Source organism: Rhinopithecus roxellana, chromosome 11 (genome assembly GCF_007565055.1).
Source record: "Rhinopithecus roxellana isolate Shanxi Qingling chromosome 11, ASM756505v1, whole genome shotgun sequence".
Taxonomy (NCBI): domain Eukaryota; kingdom Metazoa; phylum Chordata; class Mammalia; order Primates; family Cercopithecidae; genus Rhinopithecus; species Rhinopithecus roxellana.
This window is the reverse complement of record NC_044559.1, coordinates 100983680-100998038: the sequence shown is the minus strand read 5'-3', so window position 1 is coordinate 100998038 and position 14359 is coordinate 100983680. Positions and strand designations below refer to the sequence as shown.

At 40.2% G+C, this 14359-nt stretch overlaps 1 protein-coding gene across 1 annotated transcript in view; it reads right to left on the bottom strand.

Annotated features, from left to right (window-relative positions):
* Positions 1-6447: 6447 nt before the first annotated feature.
* The window catches only part of ZNF365 (zinc finger protein 365), a 29331-nt gene continuing 21419 nt past the window's right edge, over positions 6448-14359 (bottom strand). Inside the window, exons 4-5 of the mRNA XM_010355116.2 lie at positions 10112-10149; positions 6448-9365 (exon numbers count right to left, since the gene is read on the bottom strand). Coding sequence (XP_010353418.1) covers positions 9104-9365; positions 10112-10149 — 300 coding nt within the window. The 3' untranslated portion in view covers positions 6448-9103. The remainder of the gene's footprint in view (positions 9366-10111; positions 10150-14359) is intronic.

Sequence of the window (14359 nt, the reverse complement as noted above, 5' to 3'; positions counted from 1 at the left end):
AGAGATCTGTTAGAAAAGAGTTTATTAAAATGGCATTCTTACATCACATTATCTCTGGGGAGGACAGAGAACCAGATGTGGAGGTGTTAGCCAGCCAGAAACAATGCCAAAATTATGCCATTGAACTGGTCTACTGAAAACACTAAGATTCTGCTGTCAGAACTGTCATTGCCAATGCCTCAGGCAACTGGATGGAGCTGCTGCCTCCATTCTCTTCCATCACCAGACAGGATTTTAGACACCCCCACCTCTTTAAGTTAATTCCTTTGGACCGGAACTTGGGGTGGACATATCTGATAGGCAGAGTCTAAGTCACAGAGTTTCAGGAAAAGCTAGGAAAGTGAGCATGTGGCATTTTCAGCTTCTAAGTAGGAGATGGCCCTACCCCATCAGGGAAGGAATCTCCCTGCAGATACAAGAAGGGGGTTTGAATTCCGAACAGCCAAAAAGAAGGGCAGATGTCAACTACAGCTGGAGTAGAGAAAGTAGATCCAAGAAAAGAAGACCAGAGACACTCTCTCGATCCTGCTGGGGAATAAAAACATAGGGCACTAAGAAGCAAAGCAAAGCAATTGCATGAAGGTGCAAAATCAATGCATCAATATATGAGTAGAAAGAGTGTTCTACAATCTGGTCTTGCCGGTAGCTCTGATATTTTGGTCTCTAGGCATTGGGCTTGTGTGTTAATAAGTATTGGTTAATTCATAACTTGGGAGGGGAATTTTATTTACTGGCCCATTTATCCCCCAAAAGATGCTGTTGGTATTTGTTTTCTGACACTCTCTTTTCTAAGTCTCCATATTTAGCCAACAGTCTCAAATAAACAAATATATTAAGTACTGACTCTGTGCCAGGTATTACGCTAAAAACTTTATATGGATATCTTATTGAATCTGCACCATAATCCTGAATACAAAGAGAGACAATGAGGCTCTAATAGATTAAGTAAGTTGCTCAAGATAATAAAACTAGTAAGTGGCGGAGCCTGATGTCTTTCTTTAGATATGTTAATACCTATCTGTTTCTATTAGATAGGTTAATATCTTCAAACAGGTTATAGTCAGTTCTTCACCACCATTCAGACCGTTTAATGTAACTTTATGATTTTCTGCTCTAGTTCATTAAACGTTGCCTTTTGTTTTAGTACACAGGGAAGAATCTTGTTTTTCTATATCCAAGTTCTTGGTTAGAAAGTTATTAGGGGAGAAAGAAGACTTTATGGTTGTTCCCATGTGCTTTCCACATGTCCAAGGCAAGACATCATTCTATCTATTTTCCAGATGAGGAAACTGGACCCACAGTCAAAGCAGATGTAATTTGTAAAGCAGGATGCCAACACCAGTGCCCTTACAATGGCACCATTGTTGAGGAAGGGCAAATAGATTGTGATTTGTGTGCTGACTAGCTGGTATACTCACTTTCTATGGCTGCTGTAACAAATTATCACAAGTTTAGTGGCTTAAACAACACATAGTTATTATCTAAAGGATTCTTCCAAAGTTAAAAGTTTGGGTGGGTAGACTTTCTGCCTACCACAGCTGGTTAAGGCTGTGTTAAGAAGGATTCTGAGACTATGTCTGTGTTCATCAGGAAAGATAACCCTGGTCAATTAGCAATGTCTACCATGGATTCAGAAGGAAATGCCATGTATTTTCTATCTAACCATAGATGCAGGCTAAAAGAAGGAAAGTATTAAAATAGCTACCGATAAGGCTGTAGGACCAACAGTTTCATATGCCTCCTACACAGTAATAGTTAAATACACTGAGGCAGCAGGGTTTGCAGCAGAAAAAGAGTTTAATGATCACAGGTCACTGAGTCAGGAAATGAGTGGAGACCCTCAAATCCATCTCCCTGATTTTTCCTGGGCTGGCGTTTTTAAGGGGATCAGGGACAATGAGGGTCAAAAGTCAAAAGTTTTCCTAAGAAGGGTAAAGGGGATATGGGAACTGCATTCTTTAGTGAGTCAGCATCTTGTGGGGTCCTTCAGGCAAGCAGGTGTCAGTAGTTTCACTGGTACACAGGACATGAAGGAATATCTCAGAGGAAAAGCTTAATGTTTTGTAGTGTTTGAGTTGTTATCTATACAGCAGTTCAGGGGAGCTATAGTCTTACAGCGGGGTCTGCGTGATTCTGGGACAATAGGCTACAAACCACTATGGGGAAGCAGGTCAGAGAGCAAGCTGACCTCATGACAAACACTGACTGCGCTGCCAGCTTGGTTTATTTTTGTTTCTCCCCTCCATGCTTCTCTGATTAATTTTATAAAATTTGTAGGAATGGCTTCAATAAGAAGAGTGGCAGCCAGTGTGTGGGCTCCAGCCCTTGCTGGAAGGACCCTTAGAAGCAGAAGCAGAGTGCTCCAACACTCTGCCGGATTCCATACCGTTGTAGTTTTTCTATTCCTAGAGCTGGAGCTACTTGTCCCTCTGGCAAGCTGAGCCCCTGCCCAGGTTCCAAGAATGATGCTGTCTCACTGGATCGCCTGAATCCCTACATAGCGGCAGGCCCAGCTAGGTGCTGGAGAATCAGGGTAGATACAGTTCTCCACAATGGGATACAACACTACAGGATAGCTGCAGACCTGATGGGCTTACCCTTAAAACAGGGATACAGATTGGCCAAGAAATGGATATACAAGGAAAAATCATATTACTTCCCAGGGCTCACTTGTCCTGTGCTTTCTACCTCCATGACCACACTCAGACTGCCTAAAATGCTCTGTTCTGTTTTGCTAACTCCAATCCTGTTCATTCTGCAAACACTACTTCCTCTTTGATCCTCCCCAGCTGGAAGAAAGTCCATTTTCTCATTGTACTTTTATTTTTTAGCATATCTGAGGCCACTGATGTTCCCATACCCCACAAATACCTTATTGAGGACCCACTCTATGCTGGGTACTGCATCTGGCACTCGGGACATACCAAGGATAAAAGGTACAGACTTGGCCGCTTGTTATGGAAAGGACAGAACAGTGAGGAAGGCAGATATGCGTCAAGTCATCACACCATTAAATATTATAAAGGAGCACCTGGAATCAGTCCTACAAGGAATAGGTACATGGTATTCTGAGAGTTATGAAGCTGCCTTGGGGAAGTGACACTTGATCTCAAATCTGAAGGCTGAACAGAAATTAACTAGATGAAAAAGAAAGAGAAGGCCATTCCAGACAGAAGACACATGTCAGGGAAGCAGTGCATGGAGAGAGCACGGTATCTCCAATGCTCTGAAAGGAAGGCAGTGGCTGGAAAGGAGCAAGAGGTCTGGTGCTGGCTGGAGTAGAGAGGCAGGCCAGAGCCAGGGCATGCAGGGCAAATTCAAAGCTTTGATCTTCATCCCAATAACTAACTGTGTGTCCACTCTACTTGCCCTTACTCACTCTAAGCTCCTCCAGTATCGCTTATCCTTTAAGAATCTTGGTTCCCTCTACCAGACCTCTGTGTTTAGGACTACATGAGAAGTGTTAGCTATGATTTCAAGCTACAGGCACACTTAAAGATAAAAATACAGTACATTCCTGAGAATGGGGAAGTGGGGTCTCACCCTTGAACAAAGAATTAGGGCTTGGAAAGAGGAGAGGTTGAGATACAAAACCATCTTTCTGTTTCTCTATGATATACTCAACCAAAGTGAACAACGTCACTTGTCAGTCAGCAAACAACGAATGTGAAATGTCCACAAACATATGCACTAATATCTAACAGACTTCAATCTGAGACTTTGAAATTCCTTGGCAAGTTGGGGTCCCCAGCTCTAAGGGGTGGCAGAGGTCTGGAGCTTGTAGAGTGGCAATGTCTATAACCCCCACAGTGGCTTCCATAGGTGCAATAACTGATCATAAATGTTAAAAACAGAATTTCAGGACACTGAGAACCTTTATGTAATCAACAAATGCATATAGGACCATTTTCTGGACTTTTGTCAATGAGGAGGCAGAACATGGTGAAGGAGCATTGGTTGAGATGTAGAAGGACAATTTCTTTTTCTCACTGAAGCTCTGTCACAGAGGCGTTCCTGGGCCCTGGAAACCCTTTCAAGCCATCATAAGCCTCACTCTCATTGCAAAATGTGATGATGTCACCTGCTTAAGTATATTAATAAGAAAGGCAAAAGCTGAAGAATCATCAAAACTACCTGGAAAATGCCTGAAGAAGGCATGATGCTGGAGCCTGACATGACACACACCATCTCTAAGTCCAACATTGCTAGTTTATCTTCCAGTGCTGGAAAGAACTGCTGTTGATTTAACTGAACACCAGATGAGGCTCCTGGCTTGCATTCAGGAGTCATGTTGTAACAAAAAATGTACCTTCTCTTTAAACACTGAAATCACATTCAGGGAGGTGAGATGCTTCCGTTCCAAGAAGCACATCATGCTGAGGTAATAGTAACAGATGTACATCTCCCGTTTCCCCAACTGCTGTTTCTTCACCTGCTAAGAGTAGAAACTTGTACCTCCTCAGCCCTACTTGCTTCAAAAGGATTCTGTACGAATAAATATGGGTGCGTGTTATCTTTGTGACTTTACAAAGTTTACGAACTTTGCAAAGCCCAAGTCAGTGAAATAAAATCTCCAAAATCAAGTTACCATGTCAACACTGTTTTATGTGGCCAACATTTACATTAATATAACATGAGTATATATATAACAATAGAATCCCAAGGCTACAAGTATTTTTGGAAGAACCCAGCCCAATTCCCAACCCAGTGTAGAATCCCAGTCTAACATAAAGGAAAGAATAGCTCAGAGACAGGGAACTCACTTTTTAACTAGGTGACCTATTCCATTGTGCTTAGAAATTTTTCATTTAGTGATTTGATATCTGCTTCCTCAGAACTTTCTCTCACAGATTTCAGTAATATCTTTTGCAGCCACACAAAATATGTATTTTTCTATGTGATAACACCTCAGATACTTAAGGGCAGCAATCATCTCTCCTCTTCTCACAAGACATTGGTACCAAAGTTCTCACTTACCATCCTAGGCATCTACCTCCACATATGCAACATGTATCAGTGTCCCCATTACAGGGTGGGAAGGAGAATCTAGCCTGCCTATATGTGAGGTGCCTCTACTGGAAAAACTCTTTTCCATCCTGGAATAATAGCTGAAAATCCAGAGTAAATTTAACACAGGGCTACAGTTTGAATACTCCTTTCTTAAATGAAAATTTCAGATGTGTTCTGACCTAGAACATGAACAAAAAAAAAAAAAAGGAACACAAAAGATAAAATTTACTTAATTCCACCAAAAGGAATTCAATTTCTAAAGCTCTCCATCATTTAAACATTTGAAATTGCTCCAGGGCTTGTGTTTGGGATTGAGCAGGCATGCCACCCCTGGAATTCACTTCTGAAGGATCCAGATTACGCAGGATCAAGATACTGGGATTTATGTTTTCTAATAAACTGAGATAATCAGGAATGTCACAGCTATTTCTCAAAAACACTATAACCTGGGGAACCCATTAACTTTGATATAAATACAGTTGACTCTTGAGCGATATAGGTTTGAACTGAGCGGGTCCAGTTTTATCCTGATTTCTTCTGCCACCAAAGGTAGCAAGACAAACCATTCCTCCTCCTTTTCCTCCTCAGCCCACCCAATGTGAAGACAATGAGAATGAAGACCTCTATGATGATCCACTTCCACTTAATGAATATAACTATATCTTCTCTTCCTTATGACTTTCCTACTAACGTGTTCTTTTCTCTGGTTTGATTGTAAGAATATGGTAGATAATACATTTAACATACAAAATATGTGTTAACTACGTTATCAGTATGGCTTCTGGTCATCAGTAGGCTATCAGTAGTTAAGTTTCTGAGCAGTCAAAAGTTACTCACGGATTTTAACTTACACAGGAATCGGTGTCCCTAACCCTTGCACTGTTCAAGGGTCAACTATAAGGGCAGACTAAGGTCACCTCCCAAATAACTCTCACAGCTCCTAAACAAGTGGAGTCCCCTAAATTTTCCTGATTTCATGGTTCTTAAAAGAACAATGGCTGAGCAATTCCACCAGTCATATACTTCTCTCTGTTATCTATCCTGATCACTCTCTGGGCTTTGCAATGTCTTGGATGTATAGCATGTATAGGCTGGGATATATACTGTGAAATCGGTTTATGAATTGCTAAGAGCTGACAAGTTTAAAAATACAGTGTAGGAAAATTACTCATGGTTGTGGAGGAAGATGGGGAAAAGTGCCAAATGGGCTTTTAATGAAGCTGTCTCAGTGTGAACATATGCAAAAATAACTTTTAGACATAGGCATTATGATGAACAAAAATGATCTAGCTAAATTTTCAAGAAAACCTATAGGTACACAAGATCCTGGTGATTATACGTATGATGAACAGCTTATTCATGAAGGACCATTTTGTTTCCTGTTAGTGGACCAACATACTTGGCTCCCCAAAAAACACTCCAGCTAGACAAAACATATCAACACATTAGTCAGAAATATAGCTTTATTATCATAATATTTCATAATCTAAAAACTTCTTTAATTCTGGGAACAGAATATTCCAACTTCTGTACAACTGACTGGCCCTGCAGAATACTGGAAAACAGTGTCTAAGCAACTTGAACCTTGCAGATAAGGATCTGTAACCTAGTTTGGGAAAAAGGGAAAAAGCAAGAAAAACAGTTCAAGGGAAGATTTCTTCCCTACAAGACAAATAAAATTAAATCTACTCTCCAGTTTAACCTTGAACATAGTTTCCCAGACACTTTGGTGATTTCTTCAAAAAAGCAACCGCCTTAACTCTAAGGTCAACTGCCCATGTGGACAAAGGAAATATTTAAAAATAAGACACAAACGGGACATGGCACTTAGCTCGGGTCATGGTGTGTTAAGTGGAGTATGCTTCTGAGTAAGCCATCTCCCATTTTTTGACACTAAATTTATGTCTCTAAGGAGGCACAACATACATAACACATTTCTTTATATGGGGGTCAAAATTTAGTGGGAACTTAAAAAGATTTTTAATATAATAAACAAATCTCAAAATAATTTGTCTTGTGAAATGTAGAGTAGGATGACATTATGATACTTCCTGAAGATCATGGGGTACCACTGTCAGAGAAAGTTGCCCTGCCCTCTAGGTATGTTAGATGAAAATCCAAAATGTCAGTTACTTTAAATAAAACAGAAACAAGTTGTCATTGCACACACAGTACGGGACAAAGAGCATGCAATACAACTAACAAGTCATGTTCTTAGTATGTAAAAGGCTAAAGTGCAATCATGGTATAAGCATCAATAATAAATAACTTTAGAGGGAGAACTTAATTCTTCAAATAAAAAATAATTATAACATTACAATTTTTACAATGTTAGCCTAAAACAGTGATATTCACAACAATGTTTTTCCCCACTAGATAGCTGCTTATACATCACATGAATATCCACCCCCCAGAAACCAAAAGTCAAAGTGAAGATTCAAAAATGGACATTTTCATTATGGTAGGTTCAAAATGTTTGTATAATGGTAAGTTACACTTTTTAATTGACTGGCATTTAAGCAACTGCTTTATTACCTATTTTTAATGCACTGCTAATCTGATGCTTATTGCAATAACAATCATAATTCTGCCAATGTTAATTAGGTTATAGTTTTGATTTTTTAAATAAGAGAATTCAGTTTACATGAACAAACATATATAGTTTAAAAACCACCCACCACAAACACACACTTTCTCCATGAGTATTTAAAAATAAATTATTAATATACTTAACATATATATTTTGTATGTGTTATATATATGTATATATGTATATATTTGTGGACAAAATTATTCCTGTTTTCAGAAGAAATGTCAGCACTTGTAAACTCTGCATGAGACCTGATGATATTGCTAAATTTAAGGAAAAAATAACATGGAAATTCATTCTTGAGGAAAATCATACAGCAGGAAATTCTTAACAGCTCTTTGTGGAAACAAAAGCCATTTTAGGGAAGCAAGGAGGGGAAAACAGTGTCAGATTCTGGCTCCTACATGCATTGTTTAGTTCAGAAATTACTTGAGAATGCAACATACAGTGAACACTCCAGATACTTTGTTGAAAGATACCTGAAGCCTTAACAGGGCACAGAAGCAGCAGGAGGCGAAGTGAACCACCCAGTGGAAAAGTTAAGCCAGCGAAGAGAAAGTCATGCCCATAGCAGAGAGAGAGAGGGCCAGTGACACTGTCCAGGAAGCAGGTCTTAGGAAAGGGCTTGGCGACACCCGCAGTGCTTCCAGGATGATCACAATGCACCAAGCGTGCAGTCCACTGTCATTCCAACCACCTAGACACTGAGCCCATGCTGGGTGCTAATCAAAAGAGGGTTTTACTGCACTCCCCACCCAGATCCACAGAAGCAGCTATTAAGATAGAGGCTGGCAGCGTGGTCTGTGGGTGCAGAATACTCAGCCAAACAAGACGGCAGAGGTGTACCAAAATCTGAATAAACATGCATCTAGGCCACCAAAAAACCTCAATCAAACAAACGAACTGAAAGACACTCTGTCGAAATGAGAACTGAAGTCTGACTGAATGAGTCCCTTGAGCAACCCAGAAATTGAAATCTTGATTAACCAGAATACTCAGGGAATGGGAATCCTTATTTTGGAGGCTTTCAAATTAGCTGAGGCGAAGGTTATACACAAACACAAATATTTTCATTTTACTGCTATTTACACTCCCATTCCTTGCCTCGCACTTTGGAGAGCAGTGGGCACAATGAATTTTCTCCCTAGGCCTGACATTTTGTGTGGCCTTGGGCCTGAAAATTAATGACCACTGCATAGAAGCCCAGAGGCCAAGATTACTGGAGACTGGGCCAGTTACTTTAGAAGTTAGAGCTTTAGGATTGATTTAATTTTTTATTCTTTCTGTAATTTGCAAGCTTCTAAAAGGGGGTTATAATAAAATTCTGGTTCACTAAGATTCCCATTTGGTAACCTCTGGTTAATCGAGGTGCTTGCCTGTGTTACGCCCTTGGCTTTTCCAATGTGTCTTACCATGGAATGTTTCCAGAAGGACATTACTGTTGGCCCCTGGAACAACGTTCCCCAAAGCCCAGCAATGATTGGTCCAGCACCACCCACCCTTTTAGATGATGTTCACAATGGCTGTTGGCTTTTTTTTAGCCATTTTGGGCCTAATGTTGCCTTTGCGGCCAAACCCCAGGAGCTCCCCTTTCTTCTGAGGTCTGCAGAGGTCTCTTGAGGACTCGGCCTGTTCGTGAATGGCCTTGGCAGGCTGCATGCTGGCTCTGTCATCCTTGGCCTTTTTCAGGTAGTTCCTTCCCTTTGGGTGGAAATGGGCCTTGAGATCAGGATGGTTACACACCGAATGTGGGTGCCCTCGGCTTCTACAGAGGGTTGGGGGGAGTGGAGAAGAGATGAGCAGAAAGAAAGATTTCTTTAAAACCTTAAAAGAATAACTACTCATGGCACAATCTCTCCTACATGCTACAGTGGTGATAATGCTACCACAAAGACAAATCATAATATGGGTATTTTTCTTCCAAAAATTCCTGTGGTGTCCATGAAATGATCACATGGTACTAAATTCCCAGGGAGATATTACTAGTCCTATTTACAGTAATAAGACTGAGGTACAGAAAATGTTAATTACTACCCAGAATAATACAGACAGTTGGTCTATGGAGAAGATGGGACCAGAACTCATGTCTCTTGACTCGTTAAGTGATGACTAGCAGACTCAGACAAATTCACTGCATAGACGTTGGAAAGCATATAACTCCCAGTATGAATTTACATAAACAATGTAGTACATGAACTACATTAATAGTATACAGAGTTATTACGGCCACACTATACCTCAATGAGAGAAAGTTATACAATATAATACTCTAAAAATAATCCTCCGGTACCATCATAGTGGCATATACTAATAGACTAATAGGATAGCGAAAGGTCACATCAACTTTTCACAAAGTTAGGTATACATGCAGGTCAGTTTTCACTTAAGCCTCTCAAATCCACTTATAATATAGATATCATATAAAATAGATATGATCTCATACAAAATGCAACAGGAAAACATACAATACAAACATTATCAAATGGCCCAAGTATAAAAAGACATACATACAGGCATTTGGGTTTCCTATTTGAGGAGATGTCTGTAAGCTGAAGGAAGACAAATAAGAAAAAATGTTACTGCATTTGAGGGCTGGATTTGGTTTTTAAAATATTTCTTTTATTTTCTAAAACTTGCATTCCCATTAAGGGAGTCAGTAACTGTTACTGGTAGCATGACCTGCAGCACCATCCATCGCACTGGTGAACAAGAACATCTCATGCTCAGTCTTTGCTTGCTTACTCCAGGAGCCTCTGTGGGCACTTGTTCTGAGATTTCTGAGAAGTCTATGTCAACAGATCTCAAACACTCAAAAGAGCCTCCTGGTAGAGCAACATCTGAAGAAATATGTTTTCAAATACTGGAATGCCTTTGCATCTTCATAGCTTAGCTCCCACTTATAAGTGAGAACATAAGATACTTGATTTTCCATTCCTGAGTTACTTCACTTAGAATAATGGCCTCTTGCTGCAAAGACCATTATTTCATTCCATTTTATGCCCGAGTAGTATTCCACAGTTTATATATACCACATTTTCTTTATCCACTCATTGGTTGATGGGCACTTAGGCTGATTCCATATTTTTGCAGTTGCAAATTGTGCTGCTATAAACATGTGTGTGCATGTGTCTTTCTCATATAATTTACTTCTTTTCCTTTGGGTAGATACCCAGTAGTGGGACTGCTAGATCAAACAGTAGTTCTACTTTTAGTTCTTTAAGGAGTGGGGTGACAGATAACAGACAACATATGGGTATAATGTACACTGCTCACGTGATGGGTGCATCAAAATCTCAGAAATCACCACTAAATAATTTATTCATGTAACCAAAAACCACCTATTCCCTCCAAAACTATTGAAATAAAATAAATACATAAAATTTGATAACCTGAAATGATCTGCCATGATTTCTTGATTGATGCAGGCTGTATTTGCAGCTAATCTATAGCTGTGGCCAGTCACAATGTATCAACTAAGGAGAACATTGACATAAAAGGTTTCTTGCCTATAATACATCATTTCTAAAATGAGAGAATATGAAGAACAACCCCACAGTTGTCCCTGAGGCTGTCTCTCATTGAGATGATTTCCTACTCCTAATAACTCATGCAATAAAATATCTGCATGCACTTTTGTGGCTGGGCTTGAAATATTATCATTTGCAGAATAAATTGATAATTATCATTTTGTGATAGAAATGTCACCATCCAGTGTATATGCAGCATATTTCCATTCTCCGGATCCTGATCTTCCTCATATAGCTTTCACTAGAATAAGTGGTGTCACATTAGCAGGCAGACCAACAGAAGAAGAGAAACGACAAATAAAATATGGAGAAAAGGCCACCTTGGTATTGGGCCAGTGTGGCCAAGACATGTGTCCCTGCTGTACTAAAATAATCTGAAAACCCAAGCTCAGCCTAACAGGATCATCGCTTGCATTCTTCTGACTGCAGCAAGCCACAAAGGAGGTTCCTTAAAAAAAGGAGGCTCATGTCATGAAGAGACAAGACAGGATTCTTGTGTTCTGTCTTTTGACACAATCAGAACTCAGCAATATTTGACCCTGTTCATGCAGGCTGGGTTTGGCTTGAGATTAGTAAATTGTAACAGAAAAAGGCACCATTCTCACATGAGGTCCCAAAGATTATGCAACATACAAAGAAGGTGGGACAGATCGCTCTGGAAAGCACCAGGCTGGTAGCTTCTGGGGACCCGAAGGCACTGGCATCAACTTTCTCTACCCCACCAACACCAAAAAGTATTTCTCAGCTGGGCTCCTTCAGTGAACTTCAGTCAATGTGTAAACTGTAAAAATAAACAGAGTGTTTCTTCCTTTAAATCTTTCCTCCTTATTTTTTTTTAAATTATTGGAGCATAACAAAATGTGTTCACTTTACTGTTTGTATGTATGTAAGTGGCAGTTGAATGATCTGTTGCATGCATTTGTATATATACTGCTCTTTGGAATTTTGAGAAAATTGAGAGACAGACAGAGAGAGAGAGAGAGAGAGAAAAATACATCTGTATGTATGCTTCTTTCCTTAAGAAAAAGGCTAACAGTGTTATCACATGTTCAAAGTGATCTCTGATTTCAAAAATGTTTTTAGAACACCAACCTTAGTGACTATGAATGTCACTAATGGGCCCTGCTGGGACCTCAAGAAATGAAAGGACTTTACTGTGTCTTACCGAGAGGGAAATGCATGATAAAGATGAGTAAAGATGGGTCATGAAGCTCACACAGATAAAAGTACTATAAATTGTGCATGTGTAAATGTCACACACCAGATCAAATACTGACCACATAACAGGCAGAATTAACCCTCATAGCAGCCCTTAGGAGGTAAGCACCATCATTCCAATTTTACAGATATGGAAGCTATGGTAGCAGAGTTAAGTAACTGACTTGAAGCCTCAGTGCTTTACCAGTGTTCGGGCTGGGCTTCAAATCCAAGTTAGCAGACTCTAAGTCTGAGCAAGCCTTCACTCTGTACTGTCTTCTTAAAAACTACGTGTTCATGTACATAAATATAAGAACAAAGAAGTATGTACACAATAAATTAAGTGGAATCAATGGCTGGACTAGAATTCCTCCAAGGATCCTATAAATGATGAGGTTTGGGGTGGAGGCTGGAGTTTACCATCACAGCCACCACAGAATTTCCTCTGCTCCCTCTGTGAACACAAGAGGCCACTGTTCCTCCTGGCCCCTTTGGCCTCAGGCAGATGGAAAACCTTTTCTCACTTAGCCCATCTACCTACTTCCATTTTCTCCTAGTACAACATTTTTGTTTTCTTTTTGATTAGGGAGAGGAGGATGTTAAGATGAAGATCAAAAGAGCCTTTGATCAAGGTCCCAGGTTGGAAAAACACAAACAGCCTTGTACTAAAAGCCAACCTAAGTACAGGTTTGACTAAATCTTATCCAAAATGCTTGGGACTAGAAGTGCTTCAGATTTAGAATTTCAGAATATTTGCATTCTACTTACCGGTTCAGCAACCCTAATCCAGAAATATGAGAACCGAAATGCTCCAACGAGCATTTCCTTTGAGCATGACCCTGGAGAGCACTCAAAATGTTTTGGATTTTGGAGCATTTAGAATGTCAGATTTGGCCGGACGCAGTGGCTCATGCCTGCAATCCCAGTACTTAGAGAGGCTGAGGTGGGCAGATCACCTGAGGTCAGGAGTTCGAGACCAGCCTGGCCAATATGGTGAAACCCCTGTCTCTACTAAAAAGACAAAAAAAAAAAAAAAAAAAAATTAGCTGGGCATGGTGGCAGGCCCCTGTAATCCTAGCCACTCAGGAGGTTGAGGCAGGAGAATTGCTTGAAGCGGGGAGGCAGAGGTTGCAGTGAACTGTGATCACAGCATTGCACTCTGGCCTGGGCAACAAGAGCAAAATTCCGCCTCAAAAAAAAAAAAAAAGAAGGTCAGATTTTTGGAATAGGGATGCTCAGCCTCTAATATACATTCACCTATAAAATAAGAAGTCATGTCTTTGATATTATCAAACTGTCAAATCTGTGCCCAGGATATCATCAAAGTGCCAAATCTGCCCAGGATATCTGTGGCTATAGAGACAAAGAATAACTCAGATTCCTTTAACAAAGAAAGTTTTAAATATTATCTTTGGCCTAGCTTAGTGAAGGTATAGAGAGCCCAGAAACCCAGGCTTCTGAAGCCTCAGCCATACCAAGGATAGCTTCTCACCCCAGTGCACCACAGAACAAGCAGAAGATTCTGACTCTACTCCCCACTCTCCCCTTCTTGCTTGCACACCTGAGTTTCCTCCTTTAGAACAATGAGGAATACCATCCCCAGCCCAGATCTCACTCTCTCCACTAAGGCTGCACTACAAAAACAGCGTAGATCCTCATTTCCCTTCTTACACCACCTAAGTTCCCTCCCTTTCTTCTCTTCCCTCTTTTTCTCATTACTACCTCTAGAGAGCAGTGAAATTCCTAGATTGATATGTAAGTTTCTTCTTTCTAAGGTGACTTACAGCATTAAGAATCTTCTTTGCAATGGAAAAATTTCCTTCCCCTCACATTTAGTGCCTTTGCTGAAATAACGTTTTGGCATCTGTATCTTTCCCTCAATTCCCTTGAGCATTTATGTTCTTGTTCACCTGGCTGATTTCTAAAAATATAATATGCTTACTCAGATATTGTATCTTTATGCTCTGAAAAATGGTGTCGAATTAGACACAAAGTGACCTACTATCCCATCTGTCAAAATCACTCACACAACTGC